This window comes from Diceros bicornis, chromosome 12, assembly GCF_020826845.1.
Source record: "Diceros bicornis minor isolate mBicDic1 chromosome 12, mDicBic1.mat.cur, whole genome shotgun sequence".
Lineage (NCBI taxonomy): Eukaryota > Metazoa > Chordata > Mammalia > Perissodactyla > Rhinocerotidae > Diceros > Diceros bicornis.
The window spans coordinates 68,518,029-68,537,122 of NC_080751.1; the positions used below are offsets into that span (position 1 = coordinate 68,518,029).

The 19,094-nt window shown below is 46.4% G+C and overlaps 1 protein-coding gene across 3 annotated transcripts in view; it reads right to left on the reverse strand.

The window, feature by feature from the left end:
* Positions 1–11,036: 11,036 nt before the first annotated feature.
* The window catches only part of LPIN1 (lipin 1), a 73,323-nt gene continuing 65,265 nt past the window's right edge, over positions 11,037–19,094 (reverse strand). For all 3 annotated transcript variants that reach the window (XM_058551767.1, XM_058551768.1, XM_058551766.1), the window contains one exon: positions 11,037–17,540. In XM_058551767.1, coding sequence (XP_058407750.1) covers positions 17,381–17,540 — 160 coding nt within the window. In that variant the 3' untranslated portion in view covers positions 11,037–17,380. The remainder of the gene's footprint in view (positions 17,541–19,094) is intronic.

Sequence of the window (19,094 nt, forward strand, 5' to 3'; positions counted from 1 at the left end):
AATAATAGTAGCAAATACTTAGATGGCACTTGGTAGGTGCCAGGAACTGCTCCAAATGGTCACAAACATTAACTCATTTAATCCGCACAACAACCTACAGGTACCAGCCCCATTTTAAAGATGAAGGAGCTGAGACACAAAGAGGTTAAGTAACTTGCCCAAGGACACAGTTAATTAAGCAGTCTAGCTCTGGAGTCATTGCTTTCAACCACTGCTTACACTCCCCCGGGGCTACCCACCTAGGAGTCCAGTTACCACTGCGCACGTCACACAAAATCATAATTACTGATTTACTTGTTGGTTGGTCTCTTCAACCCCTCCTGCCACCAGCCTACAAGCTCCCAAAAGCCTGTGATCTGTTCATGGTGTGGTCATGAGCTATGCATTAGCTTGGCATGCACCCAGTATAGTTGGCCTGCAGCAAATGTGGAATGGAGATGTGCGTGAATGAAGAGATTTTTGGGGAACAAATCCACATATCGGTTTGAAAAAAAATACAGTGCAAGATCTAACGTTGACTGAACACACACTCTGTGTCAGAAAATTTGTATATATTATTATTGTTGTTCTGCAAACAACCCAATGAAGCAATATCAGCCCTATTTTACAGATGCAGACACTGAGACTAAGAAAGGTCAAATAACATTCCCATAGCCATTATCCTAGGATTCCCCAGTGTCAGAAAAAACTGTGAAAGTCTTTGAAATGAGGAAAAACAGACTACTAGGTGTTCTTTCTAGAGCATCCTTCCAAGATATCTGCACCTTCTGCACATCTTTGTGCTATTTTACTACTCTGTAAATTGTAGAAAACTGATAATAATGCAAATAATTCTTGTCCACGGAGATGCAAATCAATTTTGGTCCTTGGAGATGCAATTGATTATTGCCCTGTGGACACTGAACTGTTTTGCATCTATTTGCAAATTCATTTCCGATTCCTGACGGCCCGCATTTGTGTTCTTTGAATTCTCCATTGAATCTGTTTTTACATTTTACTGGTTTCCTCATTAATTAATGACTTAAATAAAATCTTTGGCATGTATTCATTCTATATTTCCATGAGAGTCATGATTTTATTTTAATTTTAGCACCAATTAGGATTCAAATCCAGGTTTGTTAGTTCTTTCCAATTAATTATACACACACACACACACACGTATCACTGCTGATCACAAGTTCTTTATCATTAAGCTCTCTGTCAAAGGCAAACTAAGGTTGGTTAAAACATAAAAGCAACACAAATTTAAATACGTGTTTTAAAAACTGTACTTTTTCAATATTGTCTATTAAGGACTGAATTAGTAACGTTCGACTTGAGTACTACGGCATCCTCAGTGACAGCCCTGGATTCCTCCTACAGCACATACCCCAGTCCTTCTGTTTTTGTGCTTGCCTGCCTCCATCTCCACCAGATCCTCAGGGCACGAGCCATGTATTTTCAGCTGTTTCTCCTAAACTACACTGTGGCCCAGAGCAAAGTGGCACTTGGTCAGGGAAAAATAATTCAGGTTGGATTGAATCGAGTTGATTTGAACTGGACCTGAGCTTAGCCTCCTCAATCTATCCAGGAATCCTTACCTTCCCATAATGCCAGGTCCTACAGAACAGTCCTCCAGAGGTAATATACCACCGAGAAATCTGGGGAAATCCCAGGTTTTTTTCTATCAGGTGACCAGAAGCTTTTCAAGACAAGAAGAATGGCTGCTGCAATCAGCAGACCCTAGGCTAATACTCCCAGTGCCCCCTCCACACACAGGCACGCGCACACACACACACAACACAAATACACATATACTAAATGAGATAGTGTGGCTTTATGAAACAAATTCTAGAGTTAGGGAGCTCTCAACTCAAGTCTTAGCTACACCATTCAATAATTCTCCAAGTTTCAACTTTATCATTTATGATGGTTAATTTTATGTGTCAACTTGGCTAGACTATGGTGCCAGATATTTAGCCAAACACCAGTCCAGATGTTGCTGTGAAAGTATTTCATAGATATAATTAAACATTTAAGTCAATAGACTTTGAGTAAAGCTAATGACCCTACATAACGTGAGTGATCCTTGTAGGGGAGGAAGAAATATTCATCTACTCTTCTTGGTTCTTCTGGCTGATTTAAGAGTTAAATTGACATGGTACAGAATAACAGGGGAAAATCAAAGTTTAATAACATGTATACATGGGAGAAACCCAGGAAAACTGAGTAACTCACCAAAATGGCCGAAGCCACCATCTTAAATACCATCTTCAGCGAAAGACAAAAGACGATGTTGGGGGTAGTAGTTTGGGATTTCAAAGGGGAAGAAGGCAATTCACATGGAGATGGAAAGCAAATGTTTGGTAAACAAATGTTTGCCATGCCCCGCAGAGACAATGGGACATGGAAAGGGCTTTGATCAAATGGGCCTTGCAAGGTTCCACACCTAGTTCATGTCATACTGTAGTTATCTGTGGTGATAGCTCCTTCCTGGAACAGGCCTTCTATCTTACATTCTTTTAGGCATTTAGGGGGAAGGTCAAAGTTTTTTCCTGAGTCTTTTCTTCTTAAAAATAATCAAGCCAAAAAGACACATTTTGGGTTGGCATATTCTGCTCCCCTACATCCTCATCCAATTAACCAAAGATCTTAAGAGAAAATGACTGAGGTCCCCTGAGGAAGAAGGACTTCAGCCTCCAGACTGCCTTTGGACTTGAGCTGCAACATCAACTCTTCCTTAGGTCTCTAGCCTGCCAGCCTGTCCTGCAAATTTCAGACTTGCATGAACTGATTCCTTTATCTCTCTTTCTGTCTCTCTCTCTCTAGATAAAAGAGTATTAAATGACAATCCAGGGGTGGACTGTGCAGAACTGGGCTGTCTGGGTTGTTGTGCAACAATAAGATATTTGCTTTCGTAGACCCAGTGAGAGCCTGCCTTACCGGGCTAGTGTCTTGCAGATAAATGAAGGGCCAATGGAAACTGTAATGCATCACAATGTATCTTCTGCCCTCTGTTTTCTGTGGCTACCTCACTTCCAACATGTGTCTGCATCTTTAGCTAAATAAATAGAAAACTTAATCCAACCATAGAGTGAATGTTTGCCTGGGAGAGGGGGGTCAGATACATAATCCACCTGAAGTGTTGCACAATTGAAAAAATCCAAGATGATTTACTAAAATTTGATATCTTTTGAGGACTACTTTACCAACTCCAGAAAGGTCCGTTAGTGAGTAGATTGTTGGAAAGTATTTGAATGTTTCACAGCACCCGTAGATCCCTGGGCTAGTCCGTCTGATCAAATGCAAACCAAAACCAATAGAGAGGCTGCTGTCGCCAGACCCTGGGATGCACTTCACTGGACTTGATTCAATTGTGCGAGTGTGTATGAGTGTCCTCCTGAGGGAGACATCGCTCCCCGAGCAGTGAAACCACTCCCTCAGCTCCTGCTACTAGTCTCTGTGCACCATTAAAGGCTCTTAAATGGGAAAGCACAGGATATTAATTAATTAACTCCAAGGTCACATTTTCCCCTATTCTGAAAATTTACCCCCATTCTATTTCACACGGTAAATACGTTTAGCTGGATTGTCTAATACAGCCTTGGAGAGATTATACAGTGAGCCCAAATATACCTTAGGAATGCTCCCAAATACGCACACTGTAAATTGTTTCCCATTTTTTAATTTCCACATAGGAATCAAAGGCCAAAGAAACTGAAGTCTAAAATAATTCTCCTTTCAACTTTCTCATTCTGTTCTGTGTTAGAGAAAGCGGTTCCTGATGGAAGCAGATGTCAGATGGATTTGGTCTGAAGCTGCTGCTTGCCAAGCTCCTTCCAATGGAAGGGACGTAACTCTTTTAGCACCTGCAAAGAGGTAGAAATCCAACGTCAAGTCTCTTGTATGTCCCATTTTCCCAAAGATCATTAAGAACCACAAGATTATCTCAGGACCACCCACACACCCCCAAAAACTAGAAAACCCAAGCAAATTCTAAGCCCTTGGAGAATGATGGCGGCAGGACCAGTTCATCATGCAGTTCAGAGCTCAGCCAAACACCATAACAGAGACTTGAGGAATTTCTAGGAGAAGGAAAGTATATGAAAAAGTTAAAATATGCTTGGTTTCAGCCTCACCAGAAATACCAGTGAGTCTGGCCAGTTGTTTGATGTGTCTTTTCTATGAATAAAAATTCAGCAGGAAGACTTCACCTTTGAGGAGGTTCGTGGTGAGAGCTGGGAATCAACTACTCTCCAGAAAGTGATATTTGAGACACTGCTGTCTTCCTGCAAACTTGAGAAATTTGAAGTCTCTGTATCTTATTAGAGACTCCCTTCTGCCTCTTAAAGTCTCTTCGTTTCTGTTTCCCCAGATGTTCCTGGCACCCCAATGCTGAACCATGTACCGGATCTGTCTCTACTCCCTCCTGTCAGCAATGCACACCACATGTATTTTTAGCTTTTTGTTTCCTGATAATTCCATTTTGGTTTTTTCTCTGCATTACACAAGAAGATGGAATATCCCTCCTCCGGCTCACAAAGGTCTTTATCTTTTTATAGATAAAATCCACCATCATGCTGCTGTGGTTGAACCCACAGTCTGGGTCTTTCAAATCTACAACAATCAGAGTTTATGATGCAAGCACTTCCGAGCCAAGCTGACCCCACCGGCAGGTGGAGATGCAGAGACACAGATTCAGTTGGTCTGGGGTGGGAGTTAGTCATCAGTGATTTTTAAAATCCCCCCCTCCATTAATTCTGGTACAAACCAAGGTTGAGAATCTCTGATAGTGATTCTAGAAGTTTCTCTGTCCTAATATTTCTCACCAGCTCAGCCACAGCTGTAATTCTGATGGGGGCACACAGCTGCTGCCTCCCCTCAGGGCAAGTGAGCCCTGAGGCCCACAGAGAGAGTCTGTAAAAGCTTGGCCTCCCCACCAAGAATCTCTTCTGCGTGTAAAACTCACAAGGTTTATTCTCAAGGATTCCCAGCCAAAATGCACCAAAATGTACCAATGACTCCTCCTCTGATCTGCATTGTAATACAGATAAACGTAAAGCCAATAGGCATGTAGAAACCAAAGATCAATTTTATTAATTTGGGCAAGTTGTCAACAACCCCCTCTCTCCTGAAAGAATAGAAGAAGAGCTAGGATGGAGATCACACCTGGACCCGAGGCCATACCAGCCTCCCCGCCTACCTCTCCACAGGTGTGAAGATACCAGGTGCCCACTTGGCTGGGCTTGGGCTGAGAAGTTGAGGGGGACAGAAGGTGGGGACCCACACATACCTACAGAGCTGTGCTCCAAGGGGCTCTGAGAGGGTCCAAGACTTGTTCAACCCAGAAGCGAGGCCCGTCCTGGCTCAGGGGAGGCCTCGCAAGCAGAACAGCACTTCCGTTTTCCTGCAGTGTAGGCCTCACTGCAAAGGCAGCTTGGAGAGAGGAGCCATTCTGGAGCCACTCTCCAGAGTGGAGCTGCTCTGGCAGGACCCGTGTCTGAGTCTCTCCTGTCCACCTTGTCGCGGACAATAAAGTATGTCCAAATGGACACGTTACCTGCTGCTCACTGCCACCAGATGGGGTTCCTCAGGGCTCAACCCTGTGACATACCTCGAGCTGACTCTTCATCTGTCCGGTCCGTGCCCTTGGCTGGTTCTGTTTGCCTGGGCTCCTAGATTCTGTGGTGGCTCCTCGGGCAGAAGAGTCGGGCATGTGGAAGTTATTCTGGGTTCCCCTGGTCTCCCCTCAGTTCCCGCTCCTTCCCCTCATGTTACTGCCTAGATTTGGGCCCTCGGCCCCTCCCACCTGAGCAGCCCTAATGGTCTCCAGTAAGTCTCCCTGGCCCGGCCCACCGCTCTGGTCCATGCACGCCGCTGCCTGAGTGACCTCCCCACAGCACCACCCGATCGGGCCGCCCCCTCCTTCACTCGAGTGGCTGCCAATTGCATTGGAGGTGAGACCAGACCATCAGGCCTGGCCACACCGTGACGCAGCCACCTCCCAACCACGTCCCTACTGCACTTCAAACCCCCCTCTAACCACATGGATCTCATCGCTGCTTCCCGCTCACCGTGCTGCTTCACACCTCCGTGCATCTCCCTGTTCCCCTGGGGAAAAAGGTCCAGTCACCACTCTAGACTCAGTCCAAGCACCACTCACCCCCAGAGGAGGCCTTCCTCTACCCTGATAACACCCACCGCGCCCCCACCCTGAGAAAAACTCCACCTTCCCTCCATGGTGCCCTCCCAGGACACTGGCATTTCTGTCACCGCCCCTGCTGCGGAGCACACAGTTTCTTTAAACATCTGTCTCCCACTGGCCATGAGCTCTTCAGGTCCCCTGACACCTGGCATTGTATTGGACATATGGTAGGTCTTTCATTCCTTCAAATGTTTTCTTTATTGTCAAGTACTGGCTCTAAGATACAAGACACCGCTCAGGAGAAATGGTGATTGTTTCATAAACACTCACCCCAGGCAGAAAGCAGCTTATAAATAAATGGATTGGTGCTCTCAGAATTGGCCACTAGACAGGTTGTCCTTGGAGAGTTTGTCTAGTGAAAAAGACTTGTCCCTTAGAAAATCTTAAAGAGTAGGGACGAGGAGAGGGAGATCTCCATCCATTCTCTTGGCTGGTTCCTCGCTCTCTCTTCTCCTCCTCCTTCTGTCCCTCGTCTCCTTTTTGTTGAACTTTTCTTCCTTTTTTACTTTATTTTGTTGGCATCCTTTTATAATTTTCATCCTATTGTTTTTTTAAAACCAAAATAATATATTCACATAGTTTTAAAAGTCACAGTATTTCTAGAAGACACAGAACAAAATCCAGCCACACCCACCCACACACCCCTCCTGCTCCTTGGACAACCCTTTTCAATTCTTGCAGCTGTTTATTCTGGTATTTACTTTTATATTTCTAAATAATATGAATGTACTATAATTTCTTGATTAACCAAATTTAGATATTACTTATTGACTTATTATGATCAATGAAGATTTTATCTTCCTCGTACTCTCTTTTCATATCCCCAAATCTCCTAGGATAATGACATGATACTTTTTATTTCTATAACTTTTGACTTTTGCTAAGGCTGATAGTTGCTCCTTTTTTTATTGCTCATCGTTTCTTCAACGTTTGGCAACTTCTCTCTCTCCCCAAAAAGTGCTATGGGAGAGACAGCTTCTCAGTAACATTTTCCACATTGTCAACTATGTCTCTCCTTTCTCTCTCCTGCTTTTACAAACAGAAAAAGAAAATATAAAGCTCAGGGTGGAACCCCACTTCTCCTAAAGCACACCGGCCCTCACCATCACAGGAAGCCTGGGTGGCCACCTCTCTCCTTGAGGCTGCTCTGCCACTGTACTCCTCTCACATCTGAATCTCTTCCCTCACATGTGCTCTCACCTGTGCCTCAGTTAGATTATGCTAGCTGCTGTCACAAATAAGCCTCTGAATCTCAGAGGTTATCACCATGGAAACTTATTTCTCACTCTACAAAGCCCATTTTAGTGTTTGGGAGGCCGCCTGTCACATAGTAATTCAGGGGCCCAGGTTCCTTCCATCTTGTGGCTCTGCCCTAGAGACCTTTGCTTCCAGTTGATGGATAGAAACAAGGAGTATGAAAAAAGGACACCTGTTTTTTAACTGCTTTGGTCCAGAGGTGACCCACATCTCTGCTGCTCATTCCCACTGCCAAGATGTAGTGACATGGCCTTACCTAGATATGGGGTGGGGGTTAGGGGTTGGTAAACTTGGTCCCTGGGAGGCCGCTGCTTTTCAGCCACAACACAATACGAAGGAAAGAGACTCTTTAAGGACATCTAGCCTCCTCTGCCACACCTCCTTAAGCTCAGGGTCTCCAAACTCCCTGTCCCTGCCCCATTTTCACAGGAAGCCCCAAACCAACATTTCCACCAGGATATTATACACCAGGATTTCAGCAACTGAACGTGAGTGTCATTCCTTTGTATTGTTATGCCGCTGTAATACATCAGTGGGAAAGAACAGAATGCTGAAGAGGAGCACAATTCACCTGGTCCTGGGCTCCAAATGCTACTTCACCTGCTCACACCCTAGTGCGTCTGGTCAGCAGGTTTCATGGGACCCTGGCAAATCCTCCAGTTCAGCCAGGAGCTGGTGTTTTTGGCAGGAGCTTCAGTTACATATGCTCCCTCCCCCCACCCAAGCATAACTGAGTCTTTGCAGATATTTCTGAATTGAAAGGTCAAGCTCTGCTTGGGAAGAGGAACACGGTCTGGTTTACATTTGTTCCTGATCAAAACAGGAAGTACTTACCTCATTTTTCAAAATGTGCTAGCTTTTTATAAAGCAAATAAATGCACAGAGGTACACACAGTGATTCAACCCTGAGCAGTACATGGGAGCTGCTTCAAGTCTTTCTCACGGCCTGTTCCCTGCTCTGTGTCCTCTCGCGGCCATCAGCTCAGCCAGGCCGGATGTTGGTGCCCCTCTTGTGTGTAGATTTCTGGAGGCTGGCTTATGCAATGGGCACACGGTGTGGTGACTGCTCTGATCTTTGCCCACTTCCCCTCCATCGTCCAGTGGCCACCCACACAACCACCACTCTTGGTGGGTGCAGTGGGACAGAGCCTGATGACACTTGAAATTATGCTGGATTTGGAGACCTGAGTTCCAGCTCTGCTTTTTACTAGTCAGAGGACCTTCGACAAATCACAATATCTCTGAACTTCAACTGTCTCCTCAGTAAACTAGAGTGAGTGACTGGGAAGGGAAAAGTGATCTGAAACAGCAATGACAATAAAACTTAGATTTAAGCCATTTCCTACAGTTTCCGAAGCACAGACACGCCCATTATTTTATGACATTATTTGCTTTATGGCAACCACATGGAAACAGCAAGGAGGATGATGCTCTCCCCCTTCACAGATGAAGAAACTGATGCCCAGAGAAGACACTGGTGGCCACAAGGAGAAACTGCAAAACAGAATAGGGGACAGTTCAGACTGTTTCACATCAACCCCTCTGAGAATATACAAGGTGCCAGGCACTGCGACAGTTGCTTTGGAAAAGAATTATCAGAGCATGTCCTTATATGGGGCTCAGAACTGAACTCGGATGACGCTGGGAAAACGGAGAATCCCGTTCCTGGCCTGGCTCACAGTCTCGTTCAGCAAGTTCAGATGAACTGAATGATTGACACGTGGCAGCGATCCGGAGAACGTCGTGTGGGCCAGGCTGCAAGAGACCATAGGGTAGGTGAGGCTTACGCTGGGCCTTGAGAGATGCTCGAGACTTGCAGAGGGGAAAAGAGGGCAAGTCAGCGAGCTAAAGAATGTGACAGGACTCCATAAACTGGAGGAAGAATTCCATAAACTGGAGAAAGAGTTCAAAGATGATTATTGTAAATGTAGTCTACTGGCTCACCAGTTGGGAGAAGTTCTTAAAGGCCTTGCTTCAATGAACAGGTGAACAAGCATATCACCTATTTCTAAGTAAACTGCATGTTTTATGCACATGCGTGGGTGAGATACTCCCACCGACACGTGGGACATGCTCATGTTGGCCCTTTTTATAGCTCATGTTTTCATACACTGTACACTGATGCCCCTAAACGATGCCTTGTGTCTGAATTTCAGGTCTTATATGTTAGTTGATGATTTTGTAAAATGAGTTGATGTCTTGTAAAATGATGCTGATTGCCAGGTACCGCTGCTGCTGCTGGGAGAAAAGCCAGGCCTTCTCTGAGGCCCAAGTCAAAGCCGTTGTTGTCCCTTCCTCCTCCCTGCAGATGTCAAGGGCATGCCAGGAACCCCCAGGTCTGGAGCTTTCTCATCGGCCTGGTGTTGCAGGGGTGGGGCGGTGGGAGCTGGGTGAGACAGACACCACCCAAGGTCCCACTCATCTCAAGGTGTCAATGTAAGCTCCCTCCCCCATGTCTCCTCCAGGTGCTGAGTGAACTGGAATAGACCTTGAGGGCTTGGAGGCTGCTCAGCTACCCTGCCCCAGTTCCTGCAACAGGAGGTGCCTGTGCGAATGAGAGGGGCCAGGCCAGTTTCCCCAGTCCCCAGAGAAAGGCATCTCCCATCCCAGGGCCCCTCCAAAACCATGCAAATGTACTCACCTGATCATCCACCAGCGTGCTCCCAAGCAAGCAGAACCATAATTAGAAGCTTCAAAAGCGCTTTGGCTCTCTAGAAATAGAATTGCCCGCCCACCTCCCTTAAGGCATACAGACGTCCGTTTAGACTAGCAGTCCGGCCACACGGTTAGGGAGTGACTGCCAGTGTGCAGGTCTGGGCGCGGCTGTCCACAGATGTCTCCTCAGCGGCCCCTCTCTCCTCCCCACAGGAGGAGCAGCTCCGGCGTGTGGGATGGCTGAGCCTCTGCCCCAGGGTCAGGGTGCTGGCCGGGTGCTGTGCTCAAAAGCAGGAGGCGGCTCTCTCTCTCCTTTTCCCAGGCACTCAGGCAGCGGAAGCTGCTTTCACACCAGTTAAGACTACTTGAGGAACCCCCCACCTCCATGGAGCCAGATAGAGGAGGAATTCTCCAGCTTTGGGGTGAAAGATATTTGAAAGCTCCAATTTGGCTTCAGGCAACTTCAGTAAGTTCTGTGACTTTGGGGAATAAAGCTGACCACAAGCGCCCATTCGGCTCAGTTTGTGCTCCATCAGTCAGAATCCTGGAGGAGAGAAGGGTGATGGGCATCCCGAAGCCAATCCCCAGATGTTCTGATGCCTTAAGAACACTAACTGACATCCCAGAATGTCCAAACGGAGGTCTCACTGCACCTCAAAGAGAAAATGAGAACAAGGGAGTCTGGGTAATGTAGTCCCCAGATAAACTCAGAAGGCCCCCGTTCCCAGTCAGTGCCACGTTCATGCTGTCACACGATATTGAGGGGACCCCATCCTTGGAGTAAAAATCTGCAACAGTTCATTATAGTCAATGTAGATGGAAGTGGGTAATGAGAACTTTTTCATTGCTGTATTCTGCAGGTCAGCGTTAACGGTGACTTAAATGGTGGCCCATCATGCTCAAAAGTTGACGGGATCAAGGTGACAAATGAAACATAGAATATGAATACAAACTTTTATTATAAACCCAAAACCAACATCATCCCACTAGCTTCAATATGTCAACATTTTCCACCACGTAACATTTTCTTAGTGCTGCAGTTTTATCTGTACTTAATTTTAAATGCATTTTGGTTTTATTACTGTATAAGGGCTACTGTTTTATGTTTGTACATATTTAAATAAAATTGTATAAAAATAACTTAGTTCACCACTAACATGTTGAAGACAACTATATTATTTGAATTGGAGAAAAAATGCTGCACAGCGTCCATTTAACACACGCTGTCTAATCCTAAGAAATTCATCTATTCAGGTAGCATAAACTGAGTTCCATGGAAAGTCCAGATGAAAACTATTTTACTGTAGAGGAAATGATCTCTACTATCATCATCCTTTGTGCGCCGCATGAAAACAAGAACACAAACCTTCGTCCAGAACTAAGTCTCTCTCAATAAATCAGAGGTTAACCGCCTCACTGGATCAACAAGAGCTGTTTATTTTTAGGATATCCCTGAAATATGAATCAAGAAGACAAAGAACAAAAGCGAAACTATCAAACCCCTCTGGAAGGAAAAATATGAAGTTCCCCAACGAACGCGTTACTTGAAAATATAAACCATTTCTTAGCTTGGCTCTGTCATCCATCTCGGAAAAGGATGTTTTTACAATCAGAGCAGAAATATGACTGGCGCTCCTACATTTACATTTCTTTGTTGCAAAACGAATCTAACTTGTTCAGATTCCAGCAGCAGAGAAAGCAGCAGAAGTAGCGGTTACTTTCCAAAGTGAAACTTAAAACCACAATCTCCGGTGCACAAAAGGCAGAATGAGTCACGGGAAGAGGCCACTTGCTTGCAAAACTCATTAAAAGCAATGCAGGGCTCAATGGACTTCCTGCCCCAGTGAAAAGATCGCTGGCACCAGGACAGCGCCTCCAGGCTCCTCCAGGCTCCGACAATTGGGGGGAGGAAGGGAGCCATCAGATATCTGGGCACAGCCCAGGTCTGCTGTTCGCAGGCACTCGGTGGCCCATCCTGGTCACAGGCAGAATCCCCTGCCAGCCAGGACCAGCTCACACTGAGATGCCCAGGAAGGCAGCTCAGGCTGGCGGCTATGTATCAAAGGGTCAATCAAGCCCCATATTGGGTTTCCAGGGGCCTCCCTCCTTCAGCAGATCCTTTCTGTCGCTCTAGCCATGCCAGACTCAAGTTAGACATCAACTGCCACAACCCAGAAGCAGTTCCTGGGGAACAGGCCCCGGGCCTCTGGGGCATCATCTGAACTTGAGTGTGCATCGGAACCCCAGGGAGGACTTATTAACACAGGTTGTGGGCCCCACGCCCATAGCCTCATTCAGCAGGCCTGGGGCAGGGCCCAAGAACCTGCATTTCTAACAAGCTCCCTGATGCTGGAGCTGGAGGCCTTGAGACTACACTTTGAGAACCACAACTCTAAATGATTCTGAGACCTGAATGGATGACAGCCACAAACTGCTCCCTGCTGAGCCAGGTAGTGAGATTCGACCTTGGGCTATGCCAACTCAGGCGCTTTGGTACCCAACAGTCCTGTAAGGAACTCCTCCCTCACCCACGAGCCCACAACACGCCTGGCTGGTCTCGAAGACAAGCACTGCTGGGAGGGGCCTTTGTCAAGCTGGGACAACATTTTTAAAGGCTGTGCCTCCAAACCAAAACTAACTGTGCCCCCAGGCGGCCGTTTGGGGCCCGTGGACTTGCAGGGCCGGCTTCTGTCTGGTCACTTTCTGGTTTCCTTCAGGCACCAAGCCTTCTGCAACAGCAGTGTCACTTAACCCCCACCTTCAATAGTAGCAGGAGTTGGGAAAGGGATCACAGACAGGAAGGAGACCCTAGTGGCATTTTAACCGCCTTCTCTTCATTTAGAGCGGAGACGGGATGCCCTCCCAACACCCCCAGGCCCATGGAGGCAGGCCAGTGCTGCTCCCACTTACCCCTCATGTCTGAATACAGAGTACAGATGTGCAAGGGGGGGCGGATGCATAAGTGGTGGGCGATGTGACAAAGCTCCCCTGGAACAGCTGGTTAGGACACCACTCCTCCTAGAATGAGGAAATTCGGATTCCAGAAGGAGTTTGTTGTTTAATTTCTTAAAATGAGGCCTGCTTAACTTTCCTCCATGGCATTCCTCCCGTCCTAGGACTGCACCAGGGCCACAGGCATTCTTTCGTAAGAAAGGGCGCTTTGAGGCCCAAAGCCAATGGTCACTGACCCATTGTCCATGTTCCTCGGCCTCCCATCAAAGGGCTGGTGGCAAGTCTGGTGGGGTGTGTCAATTCTGAAAACCAAGATAGAAAGTAATTTAAATATTCAGGTGATTATAGCCGAGACATTGGGGAAATTCAAGCTACTGAACTAGCTTCTCACTAGCAGGCAGTGAGAGCTGCCTGCACTACCGAATAGAAACAGCATAGCCTAGTGGTACCGCTGAGAGACAAGTGGCGAAGGGCAAGAGCAGGTGGGGCTCCCCGGGCCCAGGACTACAGTTTATACTAATTTTTATTTCACAGACAAAAGAGCCTACAATCTGAAATCAGAGTTGGAATAAATCTGTGATGTTCAGCTAAACGACAGGATTTGTTTTGTTTTCAAGACACATGAGCAGTAATTCCACAGACCCCCAGAGATGAAGTGTTTGGATCTGGGCCTCATGAGTTCGGCCTGGTACCCTTGTGCAGCCATCGTTTACGGATTTAGGGACCAATATTCTAAAATTTATTCAAAAAACACTTAGGCTGACGCAGGTAATGCAACAGGATGTCTCAGGCATGTCGACGATGCACAAAATCAATAGGAATTATGGTGGTTTTCAAGTTATCTGGGTGAACTAGTCAAGGGTTTTGATTGATTCGTTCAAAATGAAAAACGAATTGGGTACACCACAGAGAAGTGCAGTCCAAAAGCTGAGGACAGTGGATGTGAGGTAAGGGAAACTGTATTGTTCATACTTTTATTTTCTGTGTCTTATTATAGTGTTTTGACATCTTAAAAATCTCCCTGGCTGGGGAGAGACTGGCTAGCCACTTCTTAGAGACAGTAAAGGGCCCAGCAGAGCACGCCGTGATATGCAAACTAACCGATCCAGAGCCAGACCTCCTCTATCTGCCTGCGCACCCCAGGAGGCAATACTCCTCTGCCCTAATCATCCAGGGCCAGGCGCCAGGCAACCAGGGACCACCTCTATAGACCATTGCTTAGAGTCCGCTGAAATTATTCAAACTAGCCAATCCTAACTGTTCGCTCTGCCCCGCCTTGCCTTTCCCATACACCCAACTAAGGCCCTGGCCTAGGCTCTCCCCGCTCTCCTGCCACTTCTGCCTCCTGACCAGCCTGGAGCTTTCCCTTGTGGCCCATGTGGCATGCATACCTCCCAATTCGAGGACCTGTGAGTATAATAAACTTTGTTTTCCTGAGCCTCTCCTGGGTCTCCTCTTGTGGCTGCACCTGACTGACCATCACACAAAAGAAACGGAACAGAACTCGCTTGTGTTAAACACCAATTATGGGCCAGGCCCTGGCGGCACGTGACGTACAACATTTAACTGAACCCTCCCTGCTCCGGAGTCATTCCCTTCAGGGCGGGAGCAGCCCCGGGTGCAGCCCTCTCCTCTCCATCTTCAGCCCCCTTCCCCCTAAGTGCACACAGAGCCGGCATTGTACCAGAGACATCAGAAAAGACTGGCTCTTTTATTCCAAAGATTGAACAGTTCATAGTCTTAAGGTTTTTTTTTTAAATAAAATAATATGCTTGATATCAGAAAATCAGCAACACAATAACTTACCAAAAACTAAAATTCACACACCTGATTTTCAGAGAAGTCTTTCATCAGTCTCATTTATTACAATATTTTCTAGCTTTGGATCCAGCACAACACAATGAAATAGTACAGTGATTGTTACCATTGCAACAGCATATACAAATACAGATCAAGTGTTGTAAATAAAATGTATTTAAAGTGGTGATCCAAACCTAAAATTGAAAAGGGAATTCTCTCTGAAGGTGTAGTCATTTCTCCAATGTACTAGGTATATATATTTTTCTATATACCAAGTATATATATTTTTCTTCATCACCTGTGATGAACATCTGATGACTTGTCACTACGGAGTGACTCATTTCCATAGGACAACTTTGAAATGTATGGTCCAAATGCAGCATTCTAGCACACAACTGTGGGGTTTGCGGATTATAGCTGTGTAAACACAGATAAACCAACTCCCATACGTGTGAGCACCACCCATGCATAAATCACATTTTCCAAAGCAACAAGGCAGGTGTGATGTTACAGCCTCCCCAGGGGTCACACTCTGAACCTGACACAGATCCGACAGTGCAACTTTCTGCAAGGCATGCTCTGTTTCAGACTGCAGTAGTGCAGAAGCTTAAGGTACATCAAAATTAGGAGTCCAAAGTTGCATGCTCTCACACCTCCACGTGGAGAGTGGACTACAGCTGTCGTCCTGATGAAGGGGCAAATGGCACGAGGGATACGCTACCCACGCTCGCAGCCACGCTCCTCCCAGCACAAGGGAGACACTGTGCTAGCCTACGCAGGCCCCTGAGCTTAGACTGAGTTCACAACGGCTAAATTCACCCAAAAATACCCTCGTAACAGAAAGAATTAATGTGGCCTCCAGAGGTCACTAGTGAACAAACCCAGAGTAGTTAAGGCAGGACTATTCGTAACTATTTTTAACGCCTCCGGAAGGGAATCTGCACATGCATGTTCTCGCTGCTCTGCAAATCTGCAATCAACTCCACACGTACACCTGCCTCTCTCTGCACGGCCACGGGAACCGTTCAGTAAAGGATCCCGCTGCTAACGGAGCCCACCGACTACAATGAAGGCAACACCATTGGGTTTTCTTTCACAGAAAGAGTAAAATTTCATTCAACTGTTCCATATTTTGCCTCCTATGATTCTAACAATGTGATTTAAATAGCAAAGTATTTCAACCATTGGAGTAAAACACTCTTTAAAAAAATAATACTTCAAAAAGTAAAGCAAAATCTTTTACCAAAATAATTCTTTCTTTTCAAATTGTTCTCTCCACAAGCCAATTTAATAAACAAGTAAAAGAATCATCTACTGGCTTAAAGTACGTCACTTAAATTATTACCTATCCACTTGCCTTTAATTTGAGTGGAAAAAGCTAAGGAAAATAAAAAGCATTACTCGTAAATCCCAAAAGAAGGTCAGTGTTGTGGGATATACAGAATAAGGCTCTTTGGATAGTCTAACATGCATATCTTTTTAATGGATTAATGACAGTTATAATAGAAAGAATATGGCTAAAATGCTTATAACAGTAATCCAATCAGAGTAAAGCAATAAATAGTAATATCTACAAAGAATATAATTCAACTTCTTGGAACTGTTTTCTTAAAACCAACCAGTTTCTTTTGAGAGCTCCCAATAGAAATCGACATCATTATCATCTGGCATCAGCTCTGTTCAAGCCCACATTGTCAGCACCACCCTGCTGGATACAAGGCTGCTGGAAGAGTGCTGAACCGACTGGAAATACTGCCTTAGTAATATTTACTATCATCTGAACTTAAGGCATTGCAAAGTTACCGAGAGCTAGACAAAGCACATTCTAAATAAAATGTCTGCCACAGATGCTTTAAGGCATAAATATTCCAGCCTGGAGCCACAGAAATGGGGGAAAATATGCCAGCTACATAGATTATCTGTAACCAAAGGAATTAAAGAAGAACTTATCACCTAAAAACTAGACCGGTCAGCAAACACTGTAAGGGAACATCCACAGGCCAAGGCCCAGAACAGTGAGGTCTGGAGCCCCTTCAGAGAACCCAGATTCAGGTCATGAGACCCTGCACAGCCCTCCTGCCAGGTGCGGAAGAGGTGACACAAACCGCCATAATGGACACATGCCCCCTACTCTACTGAAAGTCGTGCACATCTGGCGTTCCTCGATTGATACTGTCACCGGCCAGGACCCCCTGCCAGCCACCTCTGCGTAGGTTTCATAGACAGTATTGCACATTAACTGATAACGAACTGCTAGAGCCGGTTGGGAAGGGCAGCACTGCGATTGGCTTTAAGCCACAACCAAGGAATGCCTTCCTCTCTAAGAATGCACCCGATGCCTCGCCTATAATTTCACTCAGAAATGTCAACCCCCAGGGCAGCGGGGGAGAGAGAAATGCTTCTCCACTCTCCCTGCTCTTAAGCAAAGGACTGCACGTCAGGCTCCCGAGCTCCTCTCCACGGCTCCCAAAATCTACCCTTTAATGGGGGTGCCCAGTCATCGCATGATGTCAGGAGGCTGCTTGGGACCTTTTACGTTGAGGCAGAATGAACGTCCTGGTTTTCAAAAGGCGGCAGTGGCTCTCTCCAAAAGGTGAAATTACTGAAGGTATCTGAGCAGGGGAAGTCCGAAGAGTGGCTTCTTTTCAGCAACGGGAAAACGTGGTCGACCACTTCACAGAGCCTCACGTACCTGGAAGGGAAACGGACAACGTCACTGCCTCTGCGGGACACCCAGCCAAGCGGAACACCTGCCACACCCCCGGGCCGTGCTGGGAAGTTAGGAGAAACCTACAACCCCGAGGAGCAGACCACCTACCTGACACAATGGAGGCTGCTCTAGAATAATTCCTCACTGATTACTAAGAAATCAAAGAGTACGCCAAGGAGGAGTCAGAGAGTGCCATGCACAAGGTGGGTGTGACCTGACTTCACACCAAGGACCGACGAGGGAGGGCTGAGCAGAAGCAAAGCAGGACGGGAAGGAGTCGGCATAGTGGACGGACAGACAGCCACCCCCCGCAGAGCTCACGTATGGGCATCGGGGGAAAGAATTAGACAAAGCTCATCTTTGGAGCACCAAACAGGGACCGCTTCACTGTGCAATGAAAAGACCCCGGGCCCTGGGGTTACGGAGACACGGATTTGACCTTCGACTCTGTCATTTACTAGCTGTGTGATCTTGAGCAAACGGCTTCATCTCTCTAAGCCACAATTTCCTCAACTGTAAAGTGAAGAAAACGAAAACTGTGCCACAGTGTTCATGTGAGAATCAAATAATGTATGCAATAATAAAATAATGTGTATTGAATGCTCAATAAATTTAGTCAACAAGAAATTATTAACATTAGGAAATAATTAGCCCTGGCTAATTATGAGCCTCAGGAAAAGCCCTAGTTGGCATGAGGGTCAAGAGACCCGGGATCTACTCCCACTCTACTGCTGTGGAACCTCAGGCAAGTGTCTTGCCCCCTCTGGGCTCAGGCCCTTCATCTTTATAGAGCGTGAAGTTGGACTAGACTCCATGTTTCTCAGTGCTCCCTACAATATCCTCTCATTCTGTTTTCTGTGTATTCCCAAGAAGATGTTACATCGTAGTTTCTGGGGCCTACACTACAAAAAGAAAGTTGCTGTACTGAATGTGAATTTTCAGACCTCCAGTCGCCTCCAGCCGGAAATTCTGACAGGTCCAGGCTGCTCTACACATCCCCAGAGGCACCCTGACAGTCACTGGGTCCCTCTCCAGTTCCAATTTGCTAAGAACCAAAGGGGCTTTCGAAATCCAAACTCTAGGAATTAGCACGTTCTGAGGCATAAGATAACTTACTAAACAAGGATGAGTGTGTGTATTTAATAAAGGAACTCCAAAGGGCTTATGAGAAACATCATGCTTGCACAAAAGAGGAAAAATCTCTCTTAAACAAACATTATGTCTTTCCTGGGGATTAAAACAAATTTTTAAAATACCTCCTGGCTTTAAGACCTATTTGCTTGAGTTTTGTGGCTGTGGAGGAGGCCCCTCCCCGCAGGGGGCAGTTCATCGCTCATCGCCAGGGCGTGGTGGGCACAGATCCAAACCGCCCGCATGTGCTCCGAGTGGGGGGCCGAGCCCCATCTGTGAGCTTCTCTGGGACCAACCCTCCAAGCACAGGGCTCCCTCAGAGCAGGCAGAGCTCAAACTGATGGTCACAAATGCAAAGAAAGAACACACTGAAATTCCCCACCCGCACGGCCCTGATCCTCTGAA